General features: G+C 37.7%; 1 protein-coding gene across 4 annotated transcripts in view; it reads right to left on the reverse strand.

Annotated features, from left to right (window-relative positions):
* LOC105196172 (serine/threonine-protein kinase 26) overlaps positions 1 to 13,208 on the reverse strand; it is a 151,693-nt gene that overhangs the window by 11,021 nt on the left and 127,464 nt on the right. For all 4 annotated transcript variants that reach the window (XM_026136789.2, XM_026136788.2, XM_011161955.3 and 1 more), the window contains 2 exons: positions 2,522 to 2,687; positions 762 to 919 (listed from right to left, as the gene is read on the reverse strand). In XM_026136789.2, the coding sequence (XP_025992574.1) occupies positions 762 to 919; positions 2,522 to 2,687 (324 nt within the window). The remainder of the gene's footprint in view (positions 1 to 761; positions 920 to 2,521; positions 2,688 to 13,208) is intronic.

A 13,208-nucleotide genomic window follows, 5' to 3' on the forward strand; every position in this document is an offset into this window, starting at 1 on the left:
GAAGAAGAAAATCGTCTTGACATTGCGTCTGAGAGACAGTTGACGAGTTGAGTTGGATCAGTCGCGTTTGACAGATGTGTTTTCTCATTCTCGTAGTGCTGCGTGTAGAAAAAGAATGATTAAAGTTCGTGTTTAAAAGAGTTCTGTGTTTTCTTTCTCGTGCGCGAACGTCGCGAGTGAGAGTGTTTGCCAGGCGTAACAATATTATAAGAGAAATAGGTATTAGATATAATATATTCGCAAGAACAAAACAGGTTCAGAGATTTTTATTTTCTTCTTTTAAATAGATCCCCAAATATTAACTAAAGCGAACTTTGTTTTACATATTATACAGGGTGTTCGATAATGGTTGTCCCCACGTTTTACCATAGGAGCATGATTTACCGACGGAAATATATTTCTAACATATTATATTAGAAATTACAAATGCGTGCTCCTATGGTAAAATGCTGGGACAACTATTATCGAACACTCTGTATATCTGGAGAAAAATTACCACATTTATATACAACGAACAGTTTGGGAAAGATGGGAAATTTTTTGCTTCTTGAAAGTTAGCTTTTTGAACTTGATTGGTTTTTATAAAATACCCTTCAATTTTATTTTGCGCAAATGACAATAATGTATATTCAGAAATGATTTCGGAAACAAACACGGATATTTTCATATGTAAGATACGCATGTATATTTGATAAACCCAATTTACAACAATATGCGAATACATATCGCAGTATATGAAGAAATTTAATTAATATAGTTACCTTCGAATCGTAAGCAGACTGTTTGATGACTTCGGGTGCCATCCAGAATGGCGTGCCGACGAAAGTATTTCGTTTACTGGTGGTGTTCGTCAACTGACCGGCTACACCGAAGTCGGCCAACTTGACGTCGCCCATTTCGCTCAACAAAACATTCGCCGCTACAAGATTGATGAAAATTAGTCCATGCACAAATAAAACAGTATACTGTTAATTATGCATTAATTAATTTTGTCAAGTACCATCAACAATTGGACAATTTAAAGTAATTTAAAGCAGAAGAAGCGTCCAATTCGGATCAATCGTAAGAGAGTCATTTTTCACCATGACAAAGTAAAAGTACATATTGCAAAACAGACTTTACGTAAACTAAAAGATGAACTGAAATGAGATATATCACCGTATTCTCCCAATATCGCATCAAGAGACGCGGTAGTGTCTTGCGCCAAGTAAACGTACAGTGAGAGACTGCATTTGGATTATTACTTGCATCGATCATTATAAAACAATTTGAACGGAAAAAAAATCGTATGTTAGGAGAAACCGTCGAAAACTATATTTCTTCTTTCTTCAACACAAAATTTAGATCGTTTATTATGATCGAGGCATCCATATACTACCAAAACGTTAGGAAAAAATAGCAAACCATGGCAATTACATCATTAATTAATAAAAAAATTTTACATACGAATTACTGTTTGAATTTTAATAATAAATCGGTACAAATTTTTGCACTTATTCAATACTTGCCACTCCGGAGGCCAAAATCAGCTCATTTACGCAGCCTCTATATTGTTTCTGTATTTGTTTTGCTACGTTGATTATATCAGATTGCAAAAGTCTTGGCTCTTTTGCATTGCTTTTATTATAGCGTATCAATACTGGTGGATATTACGAAAATTGATATATTGGAAAAGTGATCAAGAACTGTCTATAACAAAGTGTTGGTTCGATTTGAATTATTTATAGCGCTACCTTGTGTCAGGGAAAATAAATCTTAAAAAAAAATATTCGTTTGTGTTCAATTTGCAAAATTTCCAATGTTTTGTTATATCTATCGTTTTTGTCCTTTTCCAAAACTCCTACATTATTACCGCATGCAAATATCCTTTTTTTTAAATTCATCTTTGCTTATACAACATAACATAAAAAATAACTTACATGGCATCAACTCTTTTTTTAAATAGACATCTCTTGAAGTCACTTTTCCATATAATTCGTCGTAATATCAACCAATGTTGCCATGCTAAGACTTGTGCACTCACTTACTAATATTTGCCAATTGCGTTTTGTTTTCTTTTAGCTGTTTAACTTTTCTTACGATCTCTCATTCATTATTATTTTTCCTATACGTTACCTTGTATTGCTATTACTAATTTGCTACACTCTCATTTGTAATTCTCTCATTTTATCTTTATACAATATATTTATACGTGATTTTTATAGTATCAAAAGTCTAAAGCTTTAAAAATTACGCTTAAGCATTGCGCTAATCCTCATCTATTAAGGTGCATCTTGCTTATCTCTAATTTACTTTACGTTAACTCATTTTTGTTTTGTTGTTGCAATTCAATAGTCATTATTATTATTATTATTATTTTGCATTGTAATTAGTACAGTTATTCATGCGGATATTACATGAAGCATTGATCAGTATGATATTTGGTGTCTCGCTAAATCGATCGGATAGCGCGATATCTTTTCTCCGATATCTCTGTTAAAGTACCAACAAACACCTCTCGCGCCTTATCGAGTAGACGTACCTTTAATATCGCGATGGAGCTTACGCTCGCTGTGCAGATAATCCAGCCCTTTGAGCACTTCGCGTAATATCACGGCGATGTGCATCTCCTCGAAGCTACCGGCCTTCATCAAGTCCAGGGCCGAGCCGCCACCCAGATACTCCATGATGATCCACAGCTTCGTACCCTGTCGAGCGAAACGAGTACGAATGAGATTGAGAACCGTCGGCGTAAAACGCGTAACAGACGTGAACGCCTCAGACACAAAAGTGCACGGGCAACAGGAACAGAGAGAATAACAACGGGCAATAAAATTCAACCAATCAGAAGCTGCAGAAAGTATCGGAACGTGGAACGGGCAATGGGAATACAATTTCTAACGCGAATAGATTTCCGTTTCCTATTGCCTGTGTCCGACCGGTTATAGTGATTTAAAATTGCTGAAAACTGTCGTTTGTAGTCATATGGGATAGTTTCTAATTATACATACTCTCTGTGTTATTAAATTTTAAATATTGTTGTTACTGGCCAAATCGGACCCAGTTAGAGAGATCCGACAAACTTTTGAGAAAGTTTGTAGTATTGCACAATTGTATTGTAGTCGGTTATTTACGGAATACTGCCGAGTTCTGATTGGACGGCTCTTATCGCCATTGTGAATTATTTCTTATTCCTTATTCCCCCGTTTCCCATTCCTATTGTCTGTGCTTTTCATTATGCAATAGGCTTAACACTCCGGCGCAGCAATAAGGATCCCGAGCGGCCGCCAATTGAACGAAAATAGATCATTTCGACGAACGCTCGCTAATCATACCCGGGCCTTGAGACGTAATTAAGGGAAACACGTGCCGGAAGTGTTAGCCGGCTTCTGCCTCGCTGCCGACATTTCTAAGAAAATTTCAACGATCTGCGCGCGGAGCAGCATCTCGAGTTGCGTTAAGGGAAGACATTTTAACGATTTGCGTGATTCCGCGGGAAGGATGGATTTTTATTTATATACCACGTACTTCCCCCCTCCCCCCCATCATTCGCGAAAGGCGACGTATCGCGTGACCGTGTATTATTATATCGTCCAAGTCGTGAGGGATCAACCGTGAAGTGGCGATACGAAGCGGGCAACATCCTCGCCACGGGGGGATGAGACCGACCTTTTCCTCAACGACGGACAGCGATATGATTAATCTCGCGGTGTTGTTCGCGGTAATGAAGATTTATCGTACCCCCTTCGAACAGCCGTAAATTACCGTCTAATGCGGGCCCGTTAAGGAAAAACGTGCGCCCGCCGTTTCCTGCGCCGGCCTATTAATTTTCCACGAGCGCAATGCGCTCGTTGCTCCAAGGCAACGCGCGTCATCGCCGACCGGATCTCCTCCTCTCCTTTAGCGGTAATTATATCCGACATCGATGACCAATCACTGTGCGACTTATCGGATAAATTACACAGCGCGCGTTAATAGTGGTGTAGTGGGTACTAGCGAGTAAGGACGATAAAACCGATGAGTTATCGCGCGTTAATAAACAGCGCGGCCCGAGCCATAGTGATCTGCGCTAGGATACTGGAAGATTTACGCCCTTCGCCCCCAATCGATTATAAAGAAATAATTAATTGATCCCCTCCCTGCTTTCCCTTCCCCCCCTCCCTTGCGAGGAGTCACTCGGCCGACCCTCGGAGGTGCGCCGCTGGCCGCGGCCTTGCAATTACACGTCACCGTGTATGCTATACGCAGCTCTTCTCGTCGTCGGGTGTCGTCGAGCGAACGTGTACGCATCGTGAAAAACAAAACGTCAATCGCGTCGCGTCAGGGAGATTTTACGAACGATTGTATAAGTTGAACTTCCGCTGAATGTACGACATTATCTACTAGTGAATCGAAATCTCGCGATAGATATGAGGTATCAGACGTTTCGAGATAAACCCGAATAAAAATGGGTCTAGCCGATCCGATCTAGTAGCTAGACAATACTGGTTGAGTAAGTTTTCTAACTCATTACTGGTTAGTATGGTTTACTTATTCGTAATTTTGTACTTTTGTAAAAACGCAACTGCCGTTTTATCGTCTCATTTTAATACCAAAGAGGACTAGCTAAACGACAGGACATTGCCTCGTGCGAAAGCACTGTTAGATTCTTCATAACCATCTCCCTTTACGGGATCTCTCTTTCTCTCTCTCTCTGTCTCTCTTCTGGTAAGAGACTCTTCATAAGTCTTGGCTCCGGCTTTCGTTCGACGTTCATGCAGTTGACGCACGCTGTCGTTTTATGGCGAATAATTTTCGTAGTTTAAGCGGGTCGATCGTGCCGGACTACGAGGGCATTCGCCAGGACGACGGCGAGCGTTGGCTGCCCATAAAATTACACCATTTATCACCGTCGCACCGGTCAGGAGGCTTGCTCGAAGCGCACCCCGCTTTTTCTCCTCCAGATCCTCTCAAGATAGGTGGTTGTCGAGAGACGGTTTGTTCAACTCGACTTCGCGCCAGCCACTTTTGCCGTGGATTTCTACGCGAATGGAGGGTCATCCCTCCTTCCTCCTTCGAGAGGACGCGTGAGACGAATGTCAGGCGATCGAGAGCGCTATCAGAGATATCGATTTCAAGATAATCGTGAATCGGACCCGAAGAAGTACGGAGATAAGAAGAAAGTAAATTCCAGGTTAATCTGTAATCGGCAGACTGGGGAATTAACGAGCCTCGCTAGAACAGATTGTTGGGCAGATCATGATCGAGAGCCGTCAAGTTGATTGGAATGCGTTCGACTGCGTAATTTCTTGTTCTCCTTCTCCTTTCATTCTCCGATTCGAAAGAGAAATTAAAATATAATCGCACGCGGGCGCATCTCGCGCGTGTATTTTTACACGCAAGTGTTTTTATCGCGGAAGAGACGAAAATTTTAAGGAGTCACTTTACGTAACGAGTTGCGAGTCCTCGCGTTGCAAAAGATCTATTATTAGTCGGCCAATTTCCTAATGGTCCGGATCTCTCGTTCGATACGAGCCAAGAATAGACTCGCCCCTCTCGCGTAGTCAATGATTACTTTTCGCTCCCCTTCCACCTTACCCTCGTCACAGTTCGCGGCAATTATGGTTAATTGACGGAGTCCGGTAATCGGTTGCTTTCACTCTCGGCGAGTGACGACAGAGGCGCATAATTTCAGCTTTGAGGAGAGAAGATTCGGATATAATAAATCATCATAATAGAATGCAATAATAACCGTAATTCAAGCACAATAATAATCGAAAATCGCGACCTTTTGTCGAAACTAAACGACTTTGGATTATTTTGTATTCATTTTTAATAAAACTTTGGACATTACTTTTGTAGGTGTACTTTGTGCGTTTAGAAACAAACGCACTTGATATAATTGAGAAAAAAAAACCAAACACAATGTACAATTAAAACCCCTATAAATTGTAGGATTTCAAATGTCTGATGCGCCCACCGGAAAAAGAAGTGGCTAATCGCGCAGATGCAGTTAAGCCGATTTACTCGCGAGCACGGGTGCAAGTTGCAATTTATTCGGCATTTATTTAATTCGGCGTTTTAGTTATACGAACGCGTGACGCGGAAGAGCGCGAATCCGAAGGGACGGAGCACGGTAAAGCGAAGATTAATTCCGTCGCGTCGTCCGTCAATGCCAACGGCACTCCTGCCATTTTACGAAACGGAGGTACAAAAGGACATAGCGCTCCAAAAAGAGCAATGAGAAATCGATCAGCCCATTAATCACCCATACGCTGAACGCTTTTGTCTCCATTTTGCATGTCGCGTTGCATTTTGCAGAGTGCAGGATGCAGACTTCATGTAAAACGCATGCATTCAAGCCTACCGAAATTTGAATTTCTTTGTTTATTCCATTTCTTTCTTCCTCTTGTCAGGGTGTTTACTCAAATTTTGTATAAGACGGGAGAATTCTCGAATTTTCTAAGAACACTTTATTTAAAATTCCAGGTAAGATTGCAGAATTTTTTAATACTGCTTCAAAATATTTTTATTTCATTATTTATGCTTTTTAATGTTTTTTAATCATATATAATCACAAAAGAGCCATTTAAGTTTTAAATATTTTTGAAAATATCATACTAAAATATGTATGTATAAACTAAATAGCACCTAACAAACTGTCCGCCAGTTCATCGGAAGTACAGTATTCGAAAGGTGATAAATCACACAATGCTAATTTAGAATGACATATTGTCGCTAACTTCTTTAACAAAAATTAATGTATACGTATATTCATAGCAAATGAAATTCATACGTAAATTGAATGATGTGTATTATGGAACTGAAGATTGATAGTTATAATGTACATGGATACGTATTATTATTGCTAATCAACTGTCAACATTTTGCATTAAGAAAAATAATTAAAAAATAATTTTGCCAGAAAAAGGTGAAATATAAAAATAATTCCTTGTAAGAAATTCCTTCCAAAAATCCCATGAAAATTTACCATGATTTTCAAAAAAAGAATCCTACGAAAAATCCAAGTTTTTCTTCAGGAATAAAAACCCCTGTCGGCTTTTTAATTTTTTTTTCTTTACATTTTAAATTCCACGTTTGTATTAACGTCCAACTGCGAGTTATTTCTCACGACGACGACAATACGACGATGACGACGACGATACTTTTACGATAAAGCACAACATCACGTAAGGTTACAAAGAGTTAAAGCACCCTCTTCACTCGACCTGCTATTATCAGAGAACGTGTTTTCCAGTATCGATCGAGCAACTGACCGTAAATCTCGGCCGCAAAAGTAAAGCCAGAGTGGTAGAATTGCGGTGATTTCTGCGGAAAATTGACACGCGACCTACTTGACATTCTTCACATGACATTATATCCTTTGAAGCGTCCGCGATCGTAAATCGAGATTTCAAAATTTTGATACACAAGTCCGTCTGCGACAATGCTTTGTCCGCTTTGTCAAGGATGACGGATGCACCGCACAATTGTCTCGCTCTTTGATTCAAAGCGCGGAAAAACGAAGTTGTGAGGATACCGTAATTTCATTAAGAAGAGAGACGGCTTCGTCGAAACGAGTGCCCTGCAATTATGCCCGTCCATTCGTAAAATTTCGGCCGTACCGTTTCTATTCTAGTGCAGAGCGCGGGTATTGTCTTTTGTTTGGAGCACAATGAGCCGCGAACATAAAAGGGCAAAGGAAAAGAAGCGTCGCGGATTTTTGTTCGTATAGAGAGCAGATATTACATGCCATGGGTAAAATCGCGCTCCGTAAAAAAATGCTTCTAATTATCGCGATATACCGCCGGGATCTGCATCGTTATTAAAAAGCATTACATAATGATTTTATATAACGTACAAGCCTGCACTTCGCTCGCAATGATTTTAATAATGAAAATTGGTGTTGAGACATCAAGAGCAGCACGCATAGCGATCAGCGTTGCGCTTAGATAACTTAAAATTATCTAGATAAAGGTAAGTTAAATTACACGTAAATGTATCTGGAATAAAATAGAGATGAATTGATTTTAATTTATCTAGATAAAAAATGAAATTTTATATGGTTTCATCTAGATAATTTTTAGACATCATCTATTGAGCGAAACAATTTAGAATATGAAAACAATACGTTTACAGTTTTATTTCTAAAGCTTTATTTCTTACAAATAAAAGTTCTTCAAATTATTTAATCTGAAAATATTCTTCTTTGGATTTAAATCAATGCGCAAATAAAAGCTGAAGTTAAAAAAATAAAAGGAATATGTAACTCACGTTACATAATGCCTGACAAAATTTCTTATAAGAGCTTTCGAATTTATAGTTTTGGGACAATTTTTATATCGCACTGCTACTGATCTGTGCAATCTAGGTTGCATTCTAATACGTACTATCAATAAAATCTATAGTTCACGTTACGTATAAAATTCAATACTAGCAATGAATTTTGAAAAGCAATCTTGTTGTTTGAGAAATTCTCCTGTTAGAATAAAATAGTAACTTGGAGTTTTAGACTCTGAGGACACTGTACTTCTTTCATTCTCATTATTGTTCACATTATCTCTTATCCATTAATTTAAATAACACTTCTTTTATCTAAGATGAAGATAAAGATAGCATGCATTATAATGAATTTAGGTAAAGATAAGCTAAAGCTATTTATTTAGATAATTATTTAGAAAATTTTAAATAAATAACGGCAAATATTGATAGCGATACACAGCGATAAACAGAAAATAGCATGAGCTACACGTGCAGCGCTCGTTTTATTAATTTGCCAGCTTCGAAAGATTATTTTTAAAATATCGATAATGAAGCGATATTCCTGGCCATCCTCTTTTACGAGCGGTGAGAGGAAACGAGAGAAAAATCGCGGGACGCCCTCGTCATAGACGATACATCCGGATTGAGAAATCCGAAGGAGTGCCGCTGAGTCTTGCGAGAGTCGTCTTGTTCGTCTAACTTACCCAACATCTATGCGTGTTCTCATACCGTTTCAGAAACGTAGGGAATACGTATAAATATCGCAGTTTGCATAATAAACGCGTCTGCAGAATAATCCAAATCATTGCATTTTCCACGGTATCTTATAAACAAACGTAATCGAATTGGAGCTGCAGTTTCCACGAGATTGAATCTCGAATGGTAATCTAAATTCTCCAGCGAAAATAAAACCGAGGAAAAACACCATATTTTTTTCGCTTGCATTCAAAAACTACGAAAAAATACAACTGTGATAATGAGTTTATCGATGGACTTATTAAAACTTTTAAATGTGAAAGAAATATTAAAATCATTGACGTAGAAATAAAAGTGACAGCGTCTTGAGAGAAAAAAATCTGGAAAAATACAGCAAGTAGAAAACTGAAAAAAAAAAAAGTTTTTCTCCAAAATTTCCAAGAATTTTTCGAGCTAAGACTACTTAGTCTCAAACGTCTCACAAGATGTGTGAATTCATAAAATCTTTTTACGAAATGATGACTATTGTAACACGCGATGCATGGGCGAATCTCTTTAAATAAAGGAAAACTTGTGGTACGAGGCATTATGGGGAAACAGTGAAAATTTTCTTGTCCGACTCTCGGCACGCAAGCTATCGCATCGAGGAGTGCCGTCACCCGATAACCGTTGCTGACCGACTTGGTCCTGTCTTAATAACAGTTTCCGAAGGCAGGAAAGCCGCGGCGATCGAGGCAGCAACGACGTGGCCATGGTACATCCGTTACACGATGACATCAGGCGCGTAGACGGACGCGTAGGCACCCGCGAGCACGCGCCTTCTTTCATCTCCGTAATAACCACCGATGTGTCATCGCGGGATCGTGCCATTGTTTCACTCGTGTCGTACAGTGGAACGGAAAAATTTGATGGCGAGAGCTGAGAGACGCGGACGCGGAAGTATCGCAAAACCTCGCCCGGCTTTTGACATTTACCACAACAATAGGGAAAGACAATGTTATATCTTTGACCAGGCTTGACATTTTTCGTTGTGGCAAGTTTTATTTTGGTGTCTAAAAATACAAAAAACAATTTTAGAATATTCTTTCAAGTATTGACATTGATATGTATGTTTTTGTAGATTTAAATTTTGGTCAAAGGTACAACACTTTTGACGCATTTCTGATCAATATACGTGTAAAAGGTGCGCATAAAGGGGAGTTAATATCATATTTTTATTCAGAGAAAAAAGTTGTGCCAGCAACTGGAACTTTGAGGGCAAGTAGCGCCTCAACTCTGCATTGTAAAGTTAGAATAAAAATATTAAATAAGTTATATGAGAGTAAAAATAACAAATAAGTTATATGAACTATAGAAATATAATCATTCGTTAGATAACTGTAGACAAATAGCAAAACAAATTTAGACGAAAAAATTGAGTCGACTGAGATTCGAACTCGGAATCCTTCGTTCTTACTCCTTACATTTCATGATTATTTTGGCCATATATGAATATTTAATCCAATATACCTACACAAAATAATCTCAACGAAAAATATATTATGGATAAAGTAAAGCATTGCTAAAGTATATTGCAGTAAATGATTAATTAGTTATTACATTATTATGCTTTATTAAAAAAAAAAAAAAATTGTCTAAACTAGAAAAATATAATTGTCATATTTTAAGAGTACGAAGTCTGTATAATGTAATTGAGGCTATTTCACTGTCAATTAACAGCGCACATAAATTGTTGCAGTGACTATATTTTTTTAGTATTACTTTGGTTCTTATTGCTTCGTAAAACTAACGGAAGATACATAAAATTCAGAGTTGTTAAAATTATAGTTGCTAGAATCATTTTATTTTTACTCAGTATATAAATATTTATATGTTTAACGTTTTTCTTTACATTATATAAAATTTTATATAAAATACGAGATATAAAAATTGACTTGAACGAGCTAAAATAATATAAAAACGATAGAACAATTCCATATTATTAATTCAATCTTAACAAAATTAAAATTTCCTTATATCTTTTGTCGAAACTTCACCTTGGCCTTTGCTTCTATTTTACATTTACATTGTCTTTTTTAAATATAGAAAAGAACATAAAAAAATCTTCTAAAAAAATCTTCTAAATAAAACATTGCTAAATATTATTAAAACTATATGTTATTAAATTAAAATTATAAAAGTTATTAAAAAAAATAAAAAGAAAAAAATGATGAATACAAAAAAGAAAATTATTCAATAAAATTCACAAAATTAAAAAATTAAAAATAAAAAAAAAAATAAATTTCAGTAGAGAATCTCTTCCCTTCTCCCCTTCACCCTCAGGACATCCAAATGAGTCGAAATTAAAATGAGTCAAAGAAACACCATCTTTCCCCATATTCCTTCTTCGTTGCACACTTCCGCCGCTTAAATACATTTTACCTTGCGCAAATCAAACTATTTATCCCGTCCTCGTGATAAATAAGACCCCTCATTGGTCGACCGTCTCATAACCACGTTTAATCACATACACTTGTACACCTCCTTAAGTCGACGGCTCGTCGCGCCATTTACAACGCTCCGCAGCGTCATTTCGTAATATCAATCGCGAGCTCGATAATTACGATCGCTTAATAACGTTTGCACAATTATCTATGCGAGCGCGTGAGCGGAAACGCCCGCGCCCCGTTTCCAAGTCGCGGACGTCGCGGCGCAAATTGACGAGAGCGTATTTCGACCCGTATTCAGTATTCACGCTCGCGGGAGCGACTAACTAACGATCGTTAATGACCGTTTCGCGCGGTGATTAAGGAAATTTCTCCCGGTCAGGCGCGATATCGGGCCTTGGTTCATTTCATAAGTAATAACACCGACTTTCCGCGATTTTCGGCTACGAAAACGAAGGGGAGGTCAGTAGAAGAGCGCGCGAGAGTAATCCGTTCTCTCGTAGTCTCGCGCAGTCTCGAGGAGACGGCGCGCGATCCTCCCCCTTTTGCTGCAATTAACGGTCCCTCAACAATCCTCGATAACGATCGCGTGGATTCACTTTGTCCCATTCTGTTAACGGGGCCGCGAGGCTTATGATTTATTCGTTGTCACTGCGACATCTCGGACCGAGTAATTGTTTGTCGCTATTACGGGGTAATATGGGAAAGTAGCGGTAGGTACATATAATTGATAATTATTAAGATATGAGCATGTTGTGAATACCTAAGAGAAAAGTACTTTCCGCAAACGTAATTTACTTCATTCCTATATGGCGCTCTAATAAATAAGTATAACGGATTTTCTCTATAATCAAGAAGAATCCGTGAATTTCATAAGGAGCTGCCTGCAAAATTTAGAAAGATTTACAAATAACTGGAAAACCAGGGTTTTCGGGGGTGGGCTTACGGAGTTTTATTGAGTTGGACTCACAGTTAAAAAAATCATCTATAAAAACTAATCTAATAAAATCTTTTTTTTTTTCAATTTTTCAGAAAATTAAAAAAATAGTGTAATTTATTTATTTATTTTTTTAATTTTCATAGTCCTTTAAATACTAATCATAATTAAAAATTCAATTTTTTATTATTTTTTAGCAAATTTACGAAAAAAATTACTATACGTGACGAATATTTTGAGACTTCATACACGAATGAAATTATTTTTTCTCAAAAAATGAATTGAATAAAAAATGATTGAATCCAAGACTGATCAATTTGTTGCAGAATGCACCTCGTATATAATAGATAAATGTGCATCTATTATATTAATTAATAAATTAAATTGAAATTAATTGATAATAGAATTATTAATTAAACAGCGACTTTTATTAATCGTTGGTGGATTATGAAGAAAAAACGCATAAAACCTGAAAAACTCGATAAAATTAAAAAAAAACTCTCTGGAGTCCTCTAAACACAAAAATCCGATTTTCTCAAATCCTAGGAGTAAAATGATTAGAAAAGTACTTCGCGTATTATTTAAATTATCTAGACTATTTAGAGATACGAACGAGCTGGGTGACGAGGACAAAAATTCGGTTCCGCTTAAGTCGTCGAAAATTCTGGCATTCGTTTCAGAATGCGGACAATGTTTGCTCCTCTTGTGTCTCCTTCTCCTCCTCGGAGTATCGCAAATAGCTCCGGCTCGCCGGTAATGCAACGAAACGTTACGAGCAAGAAAACGCGTCTCCTCTTAACATCGAAAGCGAGTCGATGATCACGTAAAACGTAAAATCTTCACGTCGTGGTTCACTGGGTTCGCCAGTGGAACACGAGACTTATGCAAACGAACGACCGCCCGCGACCTTTTCGTGAAGCGCTCGGATC

Source organism: Solenopsis invicta, chromosome 9 (genome assembly GCF_016802725.1).
Source record: "Solenopsis invicta isolate M01_SB chromosome 9, UNIL_Sinv_3.0, whole genome shotgun sequence".
NCBI lineage: Eukaryota > Metazoa > Arthropoda > Insecta > Hymenoptera > Formicidae > Solenopsis > Solenopsis invicta.